This window comes from Stegodyphus dumicola, chromosome 11 (assembly GCF_044657685.1).
Source record: "Stegodyphus dumicola isolate Sdum_Otavi_A_Nest chromosome 11, ASM4465768v1".
NCBI lineage: Eukaryota > Metazoa > Arthropoda > Arachnida > Araneae > Eresidae > Stegodyphus > Stegodyphus dumicola.
The window spans coordinates 20203002-20227113 of NC_140778.1; the positions used below are offsets into that span (position 1 = coordinate 20203002).

Sequence of the window (24112 nt, forward strand, 5' to 3'; positions counted from 1 at the left end):
ATCTTCAAATTCTAAACAATGTGGTCCTAATTTTTATTTGGATAGTAAAGTTGTTTTTTCAGGTTTGCATTTTTATGCAATAAATCTGAACTTTACTTATATACATAAATGCCAGTTTCATTGGAATGCACTCCAGAAAGACATGCATAAGAAATGAGATAAGAAATCATAAGATTGGTATATATAGTAAATTATTTGCACATGCAAGTGTGTTAAAGCCACATATTGCTTTCCACACAAGTAAGACACAACATCAGTGTGCTCATGCCATTTCTACTCAAAAGTCATATTTAAATATACATCTTAATCACACACGAACAAGTTATATGTGATAAATTATTTGCATGCAGGCATCATTAAAATAAAATTGTTTACACACACTGCAGACAAACTACATTAATGCAATGTTTGTAAATCATCCGCACAAACAAGTGCATTAAAGAGACAAATACTTATCCAATAACAATGAAAAATGACATGAATGTGATATTTGTAACTACATATTTACAGTTAAATGTGTGTTAGAATCAAACACATTTTTACCCACACTGGTGATAAATTATAAACATCTGCTAAATATAGCAGTTCATTTAAATTCAAAGGTCATTTAGCAATACATGTGCTTATTTACTCTCATGAAAATGTTACATGGAATAAATAATTTGCATGCATGCGTGAATTATCTAAGGAGCGTATTAAAAAATGCTGCTTTTGCAAGGAGATTCTCATATATAATCTTCAAATGTTTCACACTGCATGACTTTTGTTCTTGTGAAACTTTAGCTGAACTACGCTTTTATACTAATCACCACAATGCCATTTCTTTCAAACTGTAAATACAAATAAGAAAATATCTGGAATTACAAAATAAACTTACTTTTAACGTTTTAATTGAATTTTTAAAATTGAACACAACGTAAAACAAACAAAGTCAAGAAATTATCCAAATTGGTGTAGACATATTTTTAATTAATTTTTTTAACCTGGAACACAACACAATAGAATTCTGAATTAAACTTGCCAGAAACACAAAATTGTAATAAAACTTTATTAAGGTTCACTAGAAAGTATGAAATTATGCACTTTATGGATATTTACCTAAATAATAAGTGGAATTTGGGTGGAAATTAAGAATACAGATTTCTAAATAGATAAAAAATAAATAGAACAAGAAAAAGAAGCTGAAACAGAACATTTAAAAAGGACTGATGAATAACATTTTGAATAACTCTAGAGTTTCATTTAATTAAATGAAATTTTAAAAAAAAAATTGTGTAATTCATTTAAAATCAAATTAGACTGATTTACCTAAACTCATATACCCCATCCTATTACTTATTTAAATATGATTTATAATGTAAAATGAAATATACATATCAGATAGCATTATTTTTGGTACTTTTGTAAAAAATTTCTGAAAATGACTAACGTGCACCCGATAAGTGACTTTTATCTTTTGATTTGTAAAACAATCGGAAGATTGCCCCAGACTGGTTGCATTAATACTTAAATACCTTATATTTAACCTAATTAACTTATATCTTAACATATAGCCATCAATGATATTGAAAGGTTATCTCCTCAGACTTTTTCAGCATGTTATTAAAACCAAGAATAAGGAACACTATTTTTAGCTTCACACTAGCTTCATTTTTCTCTCTACAAGTTAGAATGTTAGTTCCCATTGTAGCATAGAAAATCTTACTATGATGAATATTTTGCCACGTTTCTAAGTGTGACAGAAACACAACACCACTAATAACTTTTAAGCAGGAGTCTGAGTTGGAAAATGACCAACTCAGACTCCTGGAATTTTAATGACTCCGACTCCCGTGTATATATATATAAATGTAAACATATACACATGGGTTACAGCTTATTTTTTTAATACAAAAAAGTAATAGATGCTACAGAAAAAAAAAAAATTGATGGCATATCAAATTATTTATATTAATTAGCATTTATTACGAAATGGAAAAACTGGCATTAGTTATTTCTAAGAAACAGTATAGCTTCGGCAAAATTTTCTTTATTGGAGGGCCATAGATCCGTTTTTGATAAACTTCAGAGCTGAGAAAAGTCTTTACACACTAACTTGAGTAGGAGGAAGAGCTATTACTGTTAGGGCTACTACTTTTAACTTTTCAGGATAGATTTTTATAAGTTCTAAAAGAGGGGTCTTGCAAGAGCAATAACATTTCTATATTTCTTCAAAGGCCTTGTAGAAATTTTGTTTGTATTTTTTCATTTTTATATCTAAAGGCTCTTGTTTTTTATTTTCATTCGTTTTGCCTTAGACTTTTCAATATTATCCAAAAATATTTCTCAAAATCTAATTCATCAATGGAAAAGGATGATAGAGACTCAATTGCAATGTCTGCAGTTTGACTGTCCTGATTTGAATTCTCCAATTGTTCTGAGAATAATTTCATTCTTAATGAAAGTTCATAGATGACTTTGCCTTTTTAATTTGCTCATCATCCAAGAAATTTCAGTGTTTCGGATCTCCATATTGAACCCAGCGAGATCTCATTGTCTAGCAAACTAGTTTCGGATCTCCATATATTTAACCCTACCAGATCTCATTATCTAGCAAACTAGTTTCTCTTTTCTTCATTGAAGAAATGATTCCTTCTGCAATAACCCTTCATTTCAGAAAGAACAAACATCCCATTCTCACCTCCTGTCAATTCTTCAGATTGCAGCTTTTTTGTGGCTATATACGGTATAGAAAGAAGAGTTTCTAATTCTGCAAGATCATTTCACAGTCTTTCTGTTAGTGAAACATTAGGGTTATCTACATCTCCTAAAAACCTCTTTATCATAATTTATGTAGTTCCTTATCGCATTGCTTGATCAATAATTGCTCCTTTTCCTGCTCGCTTTCTAAGAATGGCATCAATTTTAGGAGTTCTTGCTGCTATTGCTGCTCACCTAAATTTACCAATGAGATTTGTAACTAAATGAATCAGTTTAATCACTAATGGCAAATATCACATCCATCCTCCTCCCTTATATTTATTTATTAATAGGTCAATAAAATAGAAAATAACTATTTATTAATGTAAAGAATTCATAAATAAAAATAATAACTCAGCTTGCCATTATTTTTTTTCAATTCTTTTTAATTTTATTTCAAATTCAAACTGTTCAACGAAAACTGGAGTTGACCTGTTTTTAACGACTCCAGCTCCGACTCCTTTTATCCCAAAATCTGCCCAATTACGACTCTACAGCCCTGCTTTTAAGTCTGTAATTAGTCAAGCTTCTCATCTAACATGTCCTATATTATATTTCTATATTAATTTTTATTATATTACTATATTATATTCTAAATCCTATATTATATTTCTTTGTTACACATGTTTGCATTTGGATTTATAATTCTGCATGTAAATATACTTGTAAAATAGTTTTTATTTCATTGTACTTCAGGATTTGTTCTTAATTTACAGCAAAATCAATTTCTGCACATAACAAGGGGTAAAAAGTTACATAATTACTTAGAAATTTTTTTTTTATCTTTTTAAAAGAAATTTTATCTTGTCAATTAAAGTATAGATCTTTTTTAAATATTAATCGACAAGATAAAATAATTTATATGTACCTTCATTTTATAAGTAGTAATTTAATATCAGCTAAGTTCTTACAAAAATAATGAAATTCATAATTAACAATGAGTCAATTGTACTTTTACAGTTACCTCATCTTGCAGATTACACTAAATATTTTAGTGCTGTTGAGCATACTCTACACAGTTCAAAATCTACACATCCTATACCCGGAATGATCCAAAATCCAAATTTCTGGATAATTAACAGTTTTCTGCTCCCGCCTTTTTTTTTTTTTTTTTTTTTTTTTTTTTAAGAATTTGTTTTTCTTCTGATTTGGTATTTTTTCATAATAAAACATGTGAGTAATTCCTAATTTCACACTGGCACTGATGCCAAGCTGAGCCATCATTATTCATTATTTTTTGCTTTCATAACCACACGACAATTAACACACGTCAGCATAAGGAAATGTCCATATAGTGATGTCTAAAAAATTTTTTAGTATAACTGAACTCAAAAGTGCATGGTAACCTTTATATTCACATCACAGACTAACATGATTCAGATGTGTTAAATATATTGAATAAGAGAAATATATCAGAAATTTCCTTCCATATACAAGAAGCAGATTTTGTAAATGATACTGCATGGGTGCAGCCATCTCAAAATACGGCTGGGGTGGACACTACCACTCCAATGGCTATACTATTCTTTTACCTATTACAATATTTTCAAGTACATAGATAATTACTACATGATGAATATATTATCCTAATGATAACTATCTTAATATAAGAATTGTTGTATAAATTTTATCAATACTAAAATTATGTAACATAATTATGGATAACTGCATTTAAATATTGTATTTTTAATTATTACATTACAAACATGTTTTTAAGAAATGTACAGGTGCAGTGGGATAGCTTCCCCGCAAAGCAGTTTTAGGGTTGCCATAAAATGGCAAGAGACAGCAGGGTTGCCACATTTGGCAGTAAATAGCCCATTTGGCGATAAACTTGGCGATATGCCATGGACAGATAGAGAACCTTCTGGAACGAATTCTTACCAGTTTAGCCCAGAATGTTCTGGAATGCAAGCCAAAAGCTATATAAACCTTGCTGATCCGCAGCTAGTGCGTGCCTCGTCTAGAGTGCGAGATAGTTAGTGTTCCTCTTTGAAAGGGCGAAAGTGAGTGCCTCGTATAGTGTGCGAGATAGTTAGTATCGCATTGGTGTCTCGTGAGTCAATCCCTGCGGTAGTATCTCGGTATTTCTGTAGTGCATCATCGAGAGAGCGTGTTGAGCTCTGGGAACGACTGAACCCAAATGTCCGGAGCTGTGCTCTGTGTGTCATCGAGTGCATCGTGAGTTGTAGCGTGGAGAGTCTCGAGAGTACGCGGAGTTCCGAGAACGACGAAGCAGTCGGGAGCTGTACTCTAGTGCTTTGCCATGAAGCTGTCTCCACCATGATAGCCTGATAACCTGGAGGCTGTGACGCTGATCGTGTCAGCGTGTTTATAGTAGTTCATGGACGACTGTAAAAACATATTTCGGAACTGTCCTGATTAATAATGGTAAATAAATTGTGTTTCAATACTTCACCAAGTGTCGTCGTTATTCACACCAAATCGACATGAACCCCATACGAACGTGAAGGAAGAAAATAACGTAACAACTGGTGTCAGGAGTGGGGTTTGAGGGTGAATGCCAGTGACAAGACCAACAGAAGATCTATTAAGACAGCTCGCAACTGCCTTTGCTGAATTCCAAGAAAAGATGAAAGCCAGACAGCGAGAAGTTGAAAGCCGGATATGCTGAGATAAAAGCTAGATATAAAGAGATATAAACTGGATATAAAGAGATTAAAGGCCTGACTAGAAGAGAAGAAAGGGCGATGAGAAGAGATAAATGGCGGCCAAGAAAATTTGCGAGAGCAACTCCAACAGCTGAAATTGGAGCTTACAGAAGAAACTGGAGGCATAAAAGATGATGTGGAAATAAGAGAAGTGGCATCTGAAGAATCAAAGGATGAAGAAAAGAAGGAAGTAGCTAATGAATTGCCTGAGAAAGATCAAGAAATGAAGGATGAACATCTAACGGGATTAAAGAAAAAGAACTAAAACATGAAGAAATAAAAGACAGCAAAGAAGCTTTTGATTCTCAAGTACCTAAAGAGGAAGAAAATGAAAATGTGACTGTTAACGTCAAAACTGACAGTGAAGTTCGTCAAAACTGATAGTGAAGTTACAAAGTCGCAGGCAGCAGGTGTTGAACCATCTGAAAGTGCATGTGATGCAGAGATGGGAGAAGCTGATGTGCAGCTAAAGCAGTGCGCTCCAGTACTGCAAGAAAATTCACCCACTTCGCAAACTGGGTGTGCGTCTCATAGTGCAGATTTTGTAGACAAGGACTTGATTCTAAACCTGGATACTTCTGCTTATAAAGGGATCGGATTCTATTCACGATCCTCGTGCAAACATCGGAACTGGCTTTCAGGAAATAGAAGTAAATAAGTAAGTACTAACTGCTAAAGTTACTGAGAAGAATTGTACACATGATGGGAATAAACTACAGAGTGGTGTACAAACTGTTTTAGATTTTTCTGTGGATGAAAAGCCTGAAAGAACTGACTCTTCACACTGTTATATGCAACACAGAAATGCATCTGAGAACTGCAGTGGAAAAGTATTTTACCCAGGTATAAATAATGAAAAGAATGAGATCCATTCTGAACTTTGTATAATTTAAAACTGTTATGTGTTTAATTTGTGTATATTACTTGTACATAGTGTAAATATTTGTTTCTTTAGTCATGTTATCTGTATGTTTTAAAGCGATTTGATTGTATTGAATTTGGCTTCTTACCCAGAGTTGTACTGCCTGAGACGTGCAGTCCTTAGGAGGGGGCAGTGTTACGAAATGTACAGGCACGGTAAGATGGCTTCCCCGCAAAGCAAATTTAGGGTTGCCATAAATAGCAAGTTCCTTGGTGCCTGTCCGCGGGATGATTGTTTCGGAATGAGTTCCTTGGTTCATATCCATAAGATGGTTGTTCCAGAATAAAGTTCCTTGGTTCCAGAGGCTACCATATGAGTGACTGCTGTGGGCGGCATCCATGTTCTTCAATGAAGGCGGCATTTAAAACACGTGAGCGGCGATTCCTCGTGCAAACGGAGTTAGGCCGGTTTTAAGTGTTTTCAAGAACTTGATTTAAATTTCAGGTGTTTTTCTCGACCATCGATCACGGACGTTTTGAATGTGTAGCCAACTTCATTTTTAGGCCGCATAATTAATGTTTAGGACATTTTTGTTTGTATTGAATGCCAGTGTTTTGGAGACCAGGTAAAAATATTATTTGATGAATGATGGTTATATTATATTTTTCCTAAGACTCTGATATTGTTGAAATTTATTTGTGTTTTTATTTTTATTTTATTGTTAATAAATTGGTTAAGTTCAAAATCTTTTATTGTCTTCAATGTCTGCACAACATGATATCTCAGGGAGCTTTTATTGCTACTACTGCTAAATGTTAAATTTCTTTAAACTTTAAACTTTACTTTAGCATCAACATGGGAAAGCCAATGTGGTGCGCAATGCCGAGTTTGAGCAATTCTCTGATTTTTCTTTAAGTGAAAATAGATGAATGAACACATGGACATCGAGTTTCTGGAATTCTTTGATGTTTTTCGAGTGAATACTGATCATTGTGTAGAAGAGAAAACGAGGTTGTGTGTGATGCCGAGCAGTAATGTAACTTTATTATGTGCAATGTTTAACATATCGTTAGTGTATTTTAAATTTGTATTGTTGTTTTAATTGTGAATTATATTTAAGACGTTATTTTTCATTTAAATTGTATTTTTAATTTTTTGGCTTTGATATGTTTTTAACGCTTTCCAACTTACGACATATATCGATAGCCCGACGATCTACTCAACAATGGCAAAACTGTAAACTTTAACCCTTTAAATAACGTTTTACCTCATATTTTAATACGTAGTGTTTGGTATCGTAATTCCACTTGATATTATGAGCTCATTGATAATATGTGTACGTTTGCGTATGTGAAGTATTGCTTCCAAGATTGTAGTATTTATTTTATTATATTATTTTCTTTCATTTTGAGAAATTAGATTTTTTTATTTATCAATGCGTAGAATTCTAGTATGCCTACACAGAATATGGCGCGATTTAGGAATTTTAGTAACTGATATGAAAGCTGTGTAATGATGTTCATATGCAATAAAAATATTCTTCTTTTTTTATTAATACATAGTTTAAAATTTTTAGAAAATAATGAAAATTGTCTAATTATTGGTATGTCAGGAATTATGTCGTTACGTAGCAAGAAGGTAATTTGTAAAAATGGTAAAATTGAAATGTTCCACAATATGAATTTAAATTAAACAATTTTTTTTTATTTGTATAAATGCTTTAATAAAAATCTCTGAAAATATTGAAGCTCTACAAGTATTAGAGACTGCGACGTTGTTTATTGTTTTAATAATTGGTAGAATTCGCTCACTGTATCATGGTAATTTTAAATATAAACAATTTATTATATTTATTATCAGTAACGCCTAAGCTTAAATGTTATAAATGTAAATTAAAAGTAAAGAATTTGATATTCATTTACAAAAATAAACAATTTATTATTATTGTTTTTAAGAGAAAATAGAGAGTAGGCGTAGTGTAAATGCGAGACTTACATCGTGACGTCATAAGCTTAGTCCCACCCATTTATGGACGTCACACAGCTCCGCATACTAAACTTTGTTGATGCAACCTATTCTGCACTTTTACAGGAAGCATTAACTATCTGCAAGATAATATTTCTGAATATTATAATTAAATAAAATTAAGATTTTTGTAAATGAAACCAATGTTTTGAGTACATTTCATAACCACAGGTAATAATAATTGAACAAATTTACCACTTAATGGCAAGAAAAGCTATTTTATTTATTATTCTTTTATTTGTTATTAAAATAGCTATAATTATAGAATAGCGAGAACTTACAAATGAGTAGGAAAGATTGCTTATTTTTTTTTTCCCTAAACAGAAATGTTTCCAGTAGAGTTCACTTCGTTAGAAAATGTACAAGTTTTTTGTAGAAAAGAAGCACTGAATATTTTTACACTTTTTTTAATTCATGCTTTTTTTCTCTAGGTTTTCTGTATTATGCAATTTATATTAACTCAAATTCAAGCATTACTTCCAATTACACAACACACAGCAAAATTTCTAGGAAAACACAGTAACTTTTGAAGATGTTAAATCCGATCCGTTACTTATCACTTTCTCATGATTAAATTGGATGGACCCCTCTTAGTTTATCCCTAAGAGCTGATTGGGGCTCCTATAATGATTCCTGAAATTTAGTAAAATATCTCGGTTTTATTCATTGACATGCGTTTGTTCTTAAACAGAAAAAAAAAAAAAAAAAGTGCAAAGAGTATGTGCCTACATTTTGTGTTATTTTTAGATGCTTACTTTGTTTTTAAAAATGAGTAGAAGTTTTAAAACTGGAAAAAAAAAAAAAAAAAAAAAGTTTTAAGAATTTTGTAAAAATCACTCTCTAAAAATGAATAACCATCATTTTAAAATTTTAGGCCATGAATCTAAATTATTATATGATGTAAATGAACCAGAAGAAAATGAACAATATTTTCGGAATCCTATCCGAGGACAATAGCTTAATATTGTTACTGAAATTTTTCTGCTTTGCATTATGATCAAAAAGTGAAATGCATTTGTTTTTTATAAACATATGCATATTATTTTTTGTTATTTATAAACATATATATGTAGAACATCAATTTCTGCAAAATAAAGCCTATGCCAATAAAATTATTTCTCTCGGAAAAGGATGTTTTTCATTCGTGGTTTCAGTCTAGTGCGTAGGAAAAGAATAACAAAAAAGGATTAAAAAGGATATCAGAAACACAAACGTTTATATTTTGTGGCGAGTTAAACAGATAAGCTCTGTTTGTTTTACATTACGCTTTGTCTCCTCCCTTGCAACATCCGAAACCTACGTTACACAGTATGTGATGAAACTCAAGGTCAGGATCCTAAAACTATATTCAATTCAAAAGTAATGGACACAATAATAGACCATTACACATAATTTATGAGATTGATTCTAGAATGATATTACGATACTTATACATTAAAAGCTATACAAAACATGTATTCTGTAGCAAGACAACGCAGTAAAATATTTACATGCTTTTTTAATCTGAAAATTTTCCAAATATTTTATCTAATTTAGAGTTCCCTTCTTTTTAGCACATTTTTAAAGTTTGTCTCTATAAATAAATTGAGTGTTCCTATCAGTTTCTTCTTCATCTCCTAATTTGTTAATGTTCTAACAATGTGACTTTGAAGAACAATGCTCTTCCTTTTTAAGTAATTATTTTCTTTTTTCTTCATTTTAGAATTTTTAGACTTAATTAAAAGAGCTGTTACTCTAAAATGCTACATGTATTTAGAATATATCAAAGAGACTATTTTTTTCTGCCAGCAGGAGAATTTTTAGAATTTAGAAAAGCAGCAAACAAGAAAATTCTGGGATGATAAAATTTTAGAATTTAGAATAGGAACTCGGATGTACCAGGAGGAAAAACACCTTGTGTTGGCACTGAGACAACTATAAACTGACATAACTTTATTAGCAGAAAAAATTGTCCATGTAATAAAATTAGAACTATTTTTGCAACTTTCCGTACTTGTGTGTAATGAAGAGAAAGTAAAGAGAATATAAACATGTTAAGAGACCAACTGTCAGAATCAAAAGTAGAAAATTCAAATAGTTCTGTTTTCAACGTTCTTCCAAAAGTTCTCGAAAAAATAAATTATTCATCACAAATTTCTCACAAAATCCGCCCATTAAATGATAACATCAAGAAGAATTAATCATTTTGTCACATTTTCTAGGAATCATGCCTTTAAATCCTGAATGAGCAAGTTCTAAAACTGAAAAGACATCCCTACAAATATTCTGCGAGCAAACAGACACAAAACTTGTGAATTTCGAAAAAAAAGAAATCAGAAAAGTGTAAACTGAATTTTACAGAGAGAACTCATACACATTTAAATATACAGAAACAGTTACACAGTATATAGTTACCATGAAAAAATATTAAAGAAGAGAAATGAAACTAATCTTAAAATAATTAAAGTAACATTTTTGCATTTGCTCAGTACATCCAAAAAAACTAGCAAAAAAGCTACTGAGTACTATCATTTATTAACTTGTTTATTTTTTTAAATATTTGCTTTAAACAGTTATTATTTTATTTTATTTTTTAGAGCCAAAATATTCGTAAGTTTCCAAAATGGAAAACAATTTCATCTTATATGGCAGAAAATACAAATGAATTATTTTACCCCTCTTTCACTATTACGTGAGAAAATATAAAAGTTTTCAAAATAAATATCAATTATACACAGATTTCTTACCTGCAGAGAAATGATGTTTCCCAAATTCCTTCTTATACAATATACACACTTGGGATTTTCAATTTCATTTCGCCTTTCTAGTATTGCTATGGTGTACTGATTTTGCAAATTTTATACACTGCCACATTTGATTCTGGAGCCAAATATGCATAGCCTCCATACTTGTTCATGACGAGTAGAAATACCTAATACAGTTTTCTTGACAAGCACCAAGAATGGTATTGCTATCTGTATCATAACAGCTGTAATTTGTGTGTGAAATTCAGAAACAGTTAAGTTTAATGCAAAATACATATGATTTACAGCATATGTATTGCATGAAACATTTAGGCACCTTTTAGAATTTCAGTTTTTGAAGTTCTTATCCAGAATTTATTATGCAGCAGTTATAAACACTTATTATCATGTAAAAATATCTTGAAAAAGATTTCATCTTTTAGAAACAAATAAATGGTTTATAATTTATTTTCATCAAATGAGAATCTATGTTCCTTCCACAGAGTAACAAGTAGGGTTTATGCTATTCAGACTTGCCTTTCTAAATTCTAAGAAATTTGCTGTATACAAATTATTCTGCCAGCTGGTGAGAAAAATACAGAAATGACCTCGACATTTTCTAGCTGCACAGACAAGGTTCTAAGAAATTTGCTATATCTAAATTATTGGCTCTGTCAGCTGGTTAGAAAATACAGACATGGCCTCAAATGACATTTTCTAGCTGCACAGAGAAGTACTTACTCCAAAAGTAAGTAAAAGTTGTTTCTAACATATGCTGAAAATACTGGAGACTTCTTTTCTGTGTAGATCAACCATACATTTTCTTCATCACTCTAAATGGATTGTTACATAAGTAACTCATAACAGTTCTCTCCTATGTTTCCATCCATATTTAAATCCTCTTTATGAAAATGAATGATTATTTATGTAACACACACAAAGATTTTCTCTAAAGTGTGAATACGAATATGAAACATTCAATGTGTATTATGAATGTTTAAATGACTTTTTTGATTAGGTGGATTTCACACATACAGTCAAAAGTCTTTAATCCGGACGTCCATAATCCGGAATAATCTATAATCCAGACCTCAAAGCTACAAACTTTTTCACATGCGTAAAAGCATAATGCGTTTACACATGCGCGGTTAATGTATAACGGACGGTATAAGCTAAGCTAAAATTATCTAATTATCGATTTCAGTTAATGTTTCAGATTGCGTTGTTCCTTAATCTTTTAATTGGATCCGGCTTATTATTTTTTGCAGACTGTTAGAGCAATTTTATAAAAGTAAGCTTGAACTTTCGATTATGTCAAAAAGAATTTCTGATTCTGGAGCTGCCAAAGGATCTACAAAGCATGTTTCGATGTCCATCAAACAAAAAGTGGAATTGCTGCAAAAAATGGATAAAGGCATATCCTTTGTTTCTCTAACCATTCCAAAATCTGTTTATCAATTTCATGCTGCTCTATGGTGGGGGCGGGACGTCGCAGCGCGCAATGAACCGGAAGTTGATCTGTCAGCATTATACTTATCTTCAGAACAGATGTTTTTATTTTATTCAGCTTATAATTCCTTACTAAATGTAGTATTTCATCTCGATGTACTCCGTCTTGAATATAATTTAAATCAAATTCCTCGTCATTATAAATATCACGAATACACATCAAATAGTTTTCTGGTTACAATTTTCTAATTTCGACTATGAGTAATGTATGCTTTACGCATGCGCACGTTGAAAGAAATGTTTAATAAAGTAAACAAATAAATATTGAGCTTTTTTTTGTAAATTTTGATACTTTTTAGATCATAATTGCTCTTTATTTCATAAATTACGGTTTCATATTTTTAATTTTATAATTTCTGCATGCCATCTTACCAGATTTAAACTGATGATCTATAATCTGGAAAAACCGATAATCCGGAATCGCAGAAGTCTTGATTAAAGACTTTTGACTGTATAAGGCTTCTCTCCTACGTCGAAAAGCATATGCTTGTTCAAACTACCCTTTTCACTAAACATCTTCTTAGATACTTCACACATATAAGGTTTCTATATTGTGTGAATACGCATATGCATATCTAACTGACCTTTTTGCTTAAATGATTTCTTACATACTTCACATATATAAGGTTTCTTTCCTGTGTGAATACGCATATGATTGGTTAAATTACACTTTTCACTAAACATCTTGTTACATACTTCACATATATAAGGTTTCTGACCAGTGTGGACTAACAAGTGCTTTTTTAAACTTTTCTTTTGACTAAAAGTCTTCTTACATACTTCACACTTATAAGGTTTCTCACCTGTGTGAATACGCATATGCTGGTTTAAATTACCCTTTTGACTAAACTTCTTCTTACATACTTCACACATATACGGTTTCTCTCCTGTGTGAATAAGAATATGACTGTTTAAACTACGCTTTTCACTAAACGATTTCTTACATACTTCACACATGTAAGCCGGTTTCTCTCCTGTGTGAATGAGCATATGACTGTTTAAACTATGCTTTTGACTAAATAGCTTCTTACATATATCACACATATAAGGTTTCTCTCCTGTGTGAATATGCATATGCCTGTTTAAATGAATTTTTTGATTAAATGATTTTTTACATACTTCACATATACAAATTTTTTTTTTTCTTTTGCGTAGATGCATATGCGCGTTTAAAGCGGATTTACTTTTAAATGATTTCTTACATACTTCACACACATAAGGTGTCTCTCCTGTGTGAATACGCATATGCACATTTAAATTACCCTTTAAACCAAATGTCTTCTCACATACTTCACACATGTGAGGTTTTCCTCCTCTGTGAATAAGCATATGCTTGTTTAACCTATCCTTTGCAATAAATGCCTTCTTACATACTTCACACATGTGAGGTTTCTCTCCTGTGTGAATAAGCAGATGCTTATTTAAATTACTCTTTAAATTAAATGCCTTCTTACATACTTCACATATATAATGTTTTTCTCCAGTGTGAATACGCATATGCCTATTTAATTTACTCTTTCCATTAAACGTCTTGTTACATACTTCACACACATAAGGTTTCTCTCCTGTGTGAATAAGCAGATGCTTATTTAAATTACTCTTTACATTAAATGTCTTCTTACATACTTCACATATATAATGTTTTTCTCCAGTGTGAATACGCATATGCTGGTTTAAATTACCCTTTTCTCTAAATGTCTTCTTACATACTTCACACATATAAGGTTTCTCTCCTGTATGAATAAGCATGTGCTTCTTTAAACTACCCTTTTCACTAAACGTCTTTTTACATACTTCACACATATAAGGTTTCTCCCCTGAGTGAATGCGCATATGCACGTTTAAATTATGTTTTCGATTAAATGATTTCTGGCATACTTCACATATATAAAGTTTCTCTGCTGTGTGAATACACATATCCATGTTAAAATGAGTTTTTTGATTAAATGATTTCTTAAATACTTCACATAAACTAGATTTCTCTCCTGAGTGAATAAGCATATGCTTGTTTCAATTATCCTTTACACTAAATGTCTTCATACTTAGTTCATACATGTGAGGTTATCTGGATTAAATATTATTACATATTGTTCACCAGATTTATCTAATGTATTGCATAAGATTGGCTTTATTTCCAGGGACACTTCAATTCAATTTGTTACATTAGGGAGAAATTTCATTTCTCGTTCAAGCATATTTACATAATTTGGTGTTAATATACGCAATTCATCATATATGCTTCATTATTATTATTATTACATAAAGTTTTGACTCTTATAGAATTTTTAGCTAGTGCTTAACACTTGCTTATACATGCTAAATAATGATCACATTTCTTTGCATTGCAAAGTGGATGATTATAGAGAAACAAAACTTTCATTGGTAAAATCCTAGTATACGGTGCAGCCTTGGCGCGATTTTGAAAAGTATCGCCAACACCCAAAAATGACCCAAAGAACGTCTATATATATACTAAAAAATTTTACATATATACAATTTCAGTGTACTTTAAGTATATATATATAGACCCAAAGAACGTCTATATATATACTTAAAGTACACTATATACTATTACTATATACACAGTATGTACTATGTATAACTATATATATTCTTTGAATACCCGTTTCTACTTGTCGTACATGTTTCGTTTTTACTGCTTATCATAAAAGTCGCCAGAAGTAGCCAAATCCCGTGTGCACCGGATACTAGGATTAAAACATTTCATTTTAATTTGCAGCATATACAGCTTATTTATTTCTTCATATGTCAGACAGACAGATAGAAAAATAAAAACTCCATCCTCGCTTCGTTCACGTAAAGATAAGTTCGATACTCACGCTACGAGATTTCTCTGAGTTATAGTAACAAAACACACTAGCATCTCGGAGTTTGCCAGTTTGCACAATTATGTACAGCAAACGCGAGATTTGTACGGGAAAGTATACTTTGTCGTGATTGACTGGTTGGAGTGTTGTGATTTTCACGCCAAACTGAACACTGGCGCCAAATACGTAGATGTCGTGTTTTAAAGGATTCGAAAATAACTATGGATTGTGCAACGCTTTTCGGACACGCCTACTGAAAATACGTCACTACCATAGAGGAATTTTGCGGCTACTCCTGACCTGCCGCAAACTCTTAACAGCGACTGTAAACAAGATGGCTGAAGTGATTTTGCTCAGACGTTTAAGAAATCGGAGAAATGCTGATCGAATTCCTTGGCATTTAAGAGACAGTCGTAATGCTTTTGAAATGTCGGAGCGTGAATTCATCAGTTGGTTCAGATTAAATCGGTTTGCTTCAATGAATTGAAACCTTTTCTGAACCAATGGATATTCTCTGCAAAAGCAGGTTTGTTTTTACTTCAGATTATGAAAACTGAAATACTTCTGGAAATGTTTCCGAATCAAAGACTATGCTTAAATGACCTATTTGAGAATATTATATATTTTTATACGTAAACACACAAATTTTTAATGTTATTGTATCAGGATTCTTTCTTTTTCATCCCGTTTTTTTTTCGTAGTAATGATCGAAATCGTTAATTACTGCGAATTTTGGAATGCAGTAATAATATCACCATTAATTTATTGTTTTAATTACTCTAAAACGTAATCTCGGAGAAATTGTTTTTCTAACAGAAATTATGCATTGTGTTGTATTTTATATGTGTTGGGTACTGCTCAGTGATGATTACAAGTTAACACAAACATTGTTTATTCTACATTACTCATCAACTATTCTATATTACAGTTATGGTTAAGATAATAATAGATACAGTTACAGTTACATATATAACATCTCCCTTTTTTATAAAAAATAATAATAGTAGTAAAATTAAACATATTCTTTTAAATAATAAGGTTTCTTAACAGTCCTACCAGATCGAGTGACGTAGTTATGTCCATTTGAAAAATTTGATGATACTATACTTCTTTTGCTATTTGGTGACACAACACTTCTGTTAGATTTTGAAGGACTTACAGGCACATCTAAATTTGAAGTGCTCCTACTATTTTCATGTATCTCGGTTTCATCTATAACTTCATTCTCATAGTTGTTTTGTATTGCAAACTCTTCCTGATTAGTTCCTTTAAGACGGTCTCTTCTGTTCCTTTCTACAATTCTTCCATCTGTTCTTATAATCCTATATGAACGTGGTCTTTCTGCTTCTTCTATAATTTTCCCTCTTTCATTTAGTTTTTTCCCTTTCTCTTTTATGTAAACATGATCTCCTGTTTTCAGTCGTTTTAATGGTCTTGCATTCCTACCATAATAACTTTTTTGTAAGATTTGTCTCTTCAGTAAATGTTGTTTATGGTCTTCATATCGTTTAGCTTGGACAAAATTCTCTTTTATAGGCATCAATCCATTTACTTTTCTTCCAAACATCAATTCTGAAGGTGACTTAATTTCATCTGAAATAGGAGAGTTACGATATTCCAGTAAAACTAAATATGGATCCTTGTTGTCAACTACAGCTTTTTCTAACATTCGCTTGACAGTTTGAATATGTCTTTCAACCATTCCATTAGACTGTGGGTATTTTGGACTTGAAGTTCTGGTTTCAAAATTCCATCTTCTTGCAAAATCTTTATATTTCCTGCAATTATATTGTGGACCATTATCCGAATATTGTAGTTCTTCATCTTTTTCTGTTTCCAGTTGAAAAACTTCCATTTTACCATTAGACATTGGTATACATTCTACAACTAATCCAACATGAGCTTCTATTTCTCCTTCAAAGAAATCAGATCCTTTATCAGTGAATGATCTTGATAATGCATCTGCTATAAAAAGTTCTTTTCCTGGTTTATATTTTATCTCAAACTGATATGGCTGTAATCTTATACGCATTCTTTGTAGTCTTACAGGGCATTTATTTAATGGCTTTTTAAAAATTGATTCCAGTGGTTTATGATCACTTTCCACAGTAATATTTTTTCCAAATATATACTGGTGAAATTTCTCACACGCAAATACAATAGCTAATGTTTCCTTTTCAATTTGAGCATAATTCTTCTGTGTATCTGTTAATGCCTTAGATGCATATGCCACTGGTAAATTATTCTGCAGTAAGACTGCTCCTAGTCCTTCTTGAGATGCATCTACAGATAAAACTACTGGCATGTTTATATCATAATACTGTAAAACTGGTTTATTTACCAAGACATCTTTTAGTCTTCTAAATGCTTTTTCATGTGTTGCATTCCAGTTCCAGATAACTTGTTTTTTCAACAAATCTCTTAAACATGATGTCAATTCTGATACATTAGGTATAAATCTAGAAACATATGTAATCATTCCTAGGAAAGTTTTTAATTCTTTCACATTGTTTGGTGGTTTTATATCTAGAATAGCCTTAATTTTGTCTTCATCTGGTTTTAAACCATCTTTAGAAAATATATGTCCCATATATTTTTCGGAATACCATGTCTTGCAAAAATTGATTTCAATTGCTTTATCACTGCTACACTTGACAAATCTTCCAAATGTCCAATTTCAACATATTTGCTAAAATAATCTATAACTATTAGATAATCCCTTCCTTGAAAGTAAAAGAGGTCTGTTCCCAATACTTCCCATGGACCATTAGGTATTTCTTTAGATATCATTGGTTCTTTAGTATTAGCTTTTTGTAAACTTAAACATGTTTGACAATTCAGTACCAAATCTTCAATTTCTTTGGACATTCCTGGCCAATATAATATTTCTCTTGCTTTGATCTTGCATTTTACTACTCCTAAATGACCATAATGAATTCTGTTTAACATATCTTTTCGTAAACTTCTTGGTACAACAACACAGGAATTTTTAAATATTAATCCATTTGCTTCTGATAGTTCTTCTCTGAAGTTAAAATATGGTTTTGCCAGTTCTGGAACCATACATTTTTCATCTGGCCATCCAGTTTTAATTAATTTTCTTAAAACTTGTAGTTCTTCATCTTTTTCTGTTTCCAGTTGAAAAACTTCCATTTTACCATTAGACATTGGTATACATTCTACAACTAATCCAACATGAGCTTCTATTTCTCCTTCAAAGAAATCAGATCCTTTATCAGTGAATGATCTTGATAATGCATCTGCTATAAAAAGTTCTTTTCCTGGTTTATATTTTATCTCAAACTGATATGGCTGTAATCTTATACGCATTCTTTGTAGTCTTACAGGGCATTTATTTAATGGCTTTTTAAAAATTGATTCCAGTGGTTTATGATCACTTTCCACAGTAATATTTTTTCCAAATATATACTGGTGAAATTTCTCACACGCAAATACAATAGCTAATGTTTCCTTTTCAATTTGAGCATAATTCTTCTGTGTATCTGTTAATGCCTTAGATGCATATGCCACTGGTAAATTATTCTGCAGTAAGACTGCTCCTAGTCCTTCTTGAGATGCATCTACAGATAAAACTACTGGCATGTTTATATCATAATACTGTAAAACTGGTTTATTTACCAAGACATCTTTTAGTCTTCTAAATGCTTTTTCATGTGTTGCATTCCAGTTCCAGATAACTTGTTTTTTCAACAAATCTCTTAAACATGATGTCAATTCTGATACATTAGGTATAAATCTAGAAACATATGTAATCATTCCTAGGAAAGTTTTTAATTCTTTCACATTGTTTGGTGGTTTTATATCTAGAATAGCCTTAATTTTGTCTTCATCTGGTTTTAAACCATCTTTAGAAAATATATGTCCCATATATTTCACTTCATTCAGCCCAAATTTACATTTATTTAAATTAAATTTAACATTCTTTTCTCTGGCTCTGTCCAACAACTTCTTTAATCTTGAATCATGTTCTTTTTTATCTTTACCCCAAACTAATAAGTCATCTATATATATTTGAACTCCTTCTAAATCACTAAAAATTTCAGAAAAACTTCTGTGGAAAACTTCTGGTGATGAACTCAGTCCATATGGCAACCTTAAAAAACAATATCTACCAAACGGAGTGTTAAATGTAGTAAATTCACAACTTGAATCTGACAGTTTAATTTGCCAAAATGCTTTGTTTGCATCTAAAATACTAAAGACCTTTGCATTTGTCATTTGAGATGAAATTTCTTCAAAGGTTGGTATGTGATAATGTTCTCTCAGTATATTTTGGTTAAGGTGCTGAGGATCTAAACACACTCTTAAATTTCCATCCTTTTTCCTTACTACCACTAATGAATTCACGAATTCTGTTGGTTGGTTAATTTTCTTTATAATACCATCTTTTTCCATTCTTGCTAATTCCTTTTTTAATGGATTTAATAAACTAAGTGGAATTTTCCTACAGGGTTCTATTTTACCAACAGCTCCTGGTTTTAATTTAATATGATATGTATATCCAGTTAAATTCCCAGTTCCTTTAAACAAATCTTGATATCCTTTTAAAAGTTCTGGTAACTTTTCGTTAGAATCAGGATTTACTGTACAAATCCTTTGTATTAGGTTTAATTTTTGCAATGTAGGTAACCCTAAAATAGCTGGAACATTTTTATCACATGCTACGACTTGAAATTCTATTTCATCCTTGTTCCCTTTTGATGTTTCACATAATAATTTACATTTTCCAACTACATCAATTGTAGTACCATTGTAATTATTTAAAGTGACTTTTGATTTAGTCAAACATTTCTCTCTTAAATTTAATTGTTTAAATTTAGGCAATGGTAGCACATTACACTGAGCTCCAGTATCCAACTTAACAAATAAATATTTAGATATGTTTACTTTTAGTTTTTCAAACCATTCGGTTTTATTTTTAGAAAATGGATTTATATCTTCTACTGACCCTAAAATATATTCATTACCATTATTATATAACTCATGCTCTAAATTATTCTGTACAACATTAACATTTTTAAAAGTGCACATTTTAGAAAAGTGATTTTTCTTTTTACAGTACAAGCAAATCTTATTATAAGCAGGACAGTTGTATAACTTATGAAAAGTTCCACATTTTCTACATGGTTTTGGATTATTGTACTTATTTCCTTGATAGTTTGAAGAAGATTTAGTACTTTGTTTTACATGATAGTCTTTCTTACAAGGCTGACTTTTTTCTTCTGAAGGTCGAAATTTATTACGTTTGATAGCTTCTATTTTATTTTCTTCAGTTAAAGTTTTCAGCTGAAGTTCTGCTAATTCAGAAGCTTTACACATTTTAATACATTTCTCCAATGTTAACTGATCTTCCCTTAATAATCTGTCTTTGAGATTTTTATTTAGAATTCCACTTACTATTCTATCCCTTATTAAACTATCTTTTAATTCTGCAAATCCACAGTTGCTACTTAATTTCTTTAAATCGGTTAAGAAATCATCAAACGATTCACCTACATGTTGTGTTCGACAGAAAAATATATGTCTATCAACACTTTCGTTTGCTTTCGGTATGCAAAAATGTTCGAAAGCTTCAATTACTTTGTCAACATCCTTCTTATCTTCTTCACTTAAATTAAAAGTATTACATTTTTCAAGTGCTTCTTCACCAATTATATGCAATAAAATAGCTACTTTAATTTCAGGTGATTTAGTAATACCACCAGACGCTAACATATAAATTTGGAATTTTTGTTTCCATTTCTTCCAATTTTCGCCTAAATTTCCTTCGAAACTTAGATTACTTGGTGGCTTTAATCCATCCATATTTAATTTAGGACATTAAATAGTTTATATATACGTATTTTTAGCCACTTCCAATAAAAATAAACAACTCACTTACCAGCGATATAAGTTTCGATTTCACAGTAAACAACTTCCCATGATGTTTTTGTTTAGAACATCTTTACCGAGGCTGCATGGTTCTTGAAAAAAGATTTTCTTTTTTTAATCAACCACGGGCTGCGCCATGTGTTGTATTTTATATGTGTTGGGTACTGCTCAGTGATGATTACAAGTTAACACAAACATCGTTTATTCTACATTACTCATCAACTATTCTATATTACAGTTATGGTTAAGATAATAATAGATACAGTTACAGTTACATATATAACATGCATATGCCTGTCTTTGAGATATTTATATATATGTATATATTTGGGATTAGTTTTTTGGAATATTATATATTTTTTCATGGTTTTAGATACGTGCATTTAATTTACATATGCTCTCAGAATTTCAGTGATATAGTAAATTAGTTTGCAACAATAATTAATTTTTGATATGTATGCAATTAAAATTTCATAATTTAAATTTATATGAATAGAGAATATTTGTTAAATTTAAATTTCATTCTTTGCAGCAATGGCGCATGAGAATTATTTAAATTTAACTTTACTTTTTATTCTTATGAAACAATATATATATATTCTGTAACTGTAGGGGGAAAAAGCATGACTTTTTCTCAGCTGTTTAAACAGTTCCCATGTGTAAAATAGTATTTCATCCCCCAAAATATTAGTTAATTTTCTCCTAATGTATAATGTCTTGCCTGTTCGTACAGTGTGATTAATGTCATGGTAATTTTGGATACTTTCTATAGATCTTGCATAATGTGTAAGTTATATACACATTCGTAAATCTCTTATGATATGAAAAGTTATTGCAGACTTTCACATAAATATTAATAACTTGATATTCTCGCAACAGGTGACTTACCTTACTTCCATAGACCATGATCAGAATTAAATAAACTTATAAGGTTATCATACTAAATTACACGAAAAGCAGCATGACATAAATAAATACAAAGAAATTAAATGTATTTACTGTACTAATAGATTATTATATTACACGACATTGGTTTTGCCCATGTATAATGGGAATGAAAGCCAGTTTTCCATAGAAACTCTTCTACAGAGGCATCTGTTTTCTTAAGCAGATTGCTTTTACCACATTTCAGTGACCTTGATTTAAGTATGAAACTGGATAATATTTTCTTTCTGCATGAAATGTGTTAACTGAGTTTTAGAAATATAAGCCATCTTGCAGTTACTGTGATAATACTAATTTTTGGTACCTCCATATTATACCATCAACTATGAAAGTTGTGCTAATTACTGCTGTGGAATTCTGAGCCAGACATTTGTATACAGCAGTTATAACAAACCATACATCAGTTTCTCTGCAGAATACATGAAATAACCCTGCTGTGAAAGTATTGGACCCACTTCGTGAAAAACATTCGTTCATTAGTACCGTTTTATTTGCGGTGAAATTTTACCAAAAGCTCATTTTAGAATGCTATGAATACAAGTTGTCTACAGGTAATTGTTCCAATTTCTTACTGTTTTGTTCGCTATTTCCACATACAGTAGATGTTAATTCTCTCGACCAGCTGTAAAAGAACTGGAGTGCAATCACAAATGTGATTCTACCTAGCTTACCAAGAATTATTTTGGGTTACATACAAATGAAACCGCAGATGTTGCAAATGTGGTGATATTAATTTTTGTTTTGTCTTCATTAACCAGAAAAATAAATTTTCCATTAATGGTGAAAAGGTAAGAAATATATGATAATAAGTATAATATTATAGTCATTTCAAATTACTGCAAGAATGTTTCATTATTATTCAAATAATAATAACAAAAAGCTATCTATACTATAATTATAGTGAAGTATAGATATTAAATAATACAAAATATTAAATAAATTTTAGAATCACCTATTTACTATAATTACTACAATTTAATAAAAAAAAGGATAGCTGTAATTTTTTTTTTTTTTTTTTTTGTATGTGTGTGTGTGTGTGTGTGTGTTTGTTTTAATGTTTTATTGCATATTTTTTAATAATGAAAAAACATATTACATTAACTTACAGTGACATATTTTTGTTAAAAATGGAAAATAAACTCCTTAAAAAGACTGATTTATTAATATATCAACTATATTTAATGTTAAAAATCTGTGTATTAAAATTTCAGATGAAACTTTCTTTTGACTTAGGATTTATGTTTTTCTAGGTATGGGATGCTGGTCTGAGGGTTCTATATGCTATAGGACAATGGCCAGGAAATACTCATGATGCATTTATATGGAGTGGACTGAAACAAAATCTAGAAAGTATTTTGTCGCATCGTGCATATCTTTGGGAGATAGTGGATTATATTCCCATTTTATCACGGGAGTATCTCTATAATGAGAAGCACAGAAAAGTTCGTGCAGCTATAGAGATCAAATCAAGATTTAGGGTACTGCCCGATACTGGTGGAACACTATTGTATTCACAAAGCAAAATATGTAAAATGGTCATATCTGGTGGCCATTTTACATAATATATGCTTAAGGTATTGTGTTGAAAATCCTGAGATTGATGTGTTTGAAATTGATGAATTGGTACCTTCAGAAAGTTTTCAGTCAGTGCATGTTGAAATTGCATTGCACAATGCATATCTTTAAATTTTGAAACTTGATAATAAAAACCCAAAGTGGGCAACAATGAACCTCTGGCAAAGGTGAAACCCCCTTCATGGATAATAAAGAATATATTATGAAAAAAATTACTTTCATAATATATTCTTGGGGACCCACAAGCCATGGTTTATATTTAAACCTGTAACTAAATGCACAACCCTAAATGATTTTAATTGATAATGATAATCCTAAATAATTTTATTAGTCCTGGTTTCA

At 30.9% G+C, this 24112-nt stretch overlaps 1 protein-coding gene across 1 annotated transcript; it reads right to left on the minus strand.

Annotated features, from left to right (window-relative positions):
• Window positions 1-1869: 1869 nt before the first annotated feature.
• LOC118202876 (uncharacterized) lies at window positions 1870-15377 on the minus strand. The gene is made up of 2 exons (XM_085826554.1): window positions 11025-15377; window positions 1870-2934 (listed from the first exon to the last, which is right to left on the minus strand). Exon 1 carries the CDS (start codon window positions 14529-14531, stop codon window positions 13077-13079), a length of 1455 nt encoding a protein of 484 aa, XP_085682680.1. The 5' UTR covers window positions 14532-15377; the 3' UTR covers window positions 1870-2934; window positions 11025-13076.
• Window positions 15378-24112: the final 8735 nt, after the last annotated feature.

Excerpts from the sequence above, each read along its gene's own strand:
- LOC118202876 (XM_085826554.1), bottom strand. The coding sequence starts at position 14,531 with ATGCTTATTCACTCAGGAGAGAAATCTAGTTTATGTGAAGTATTTAAG.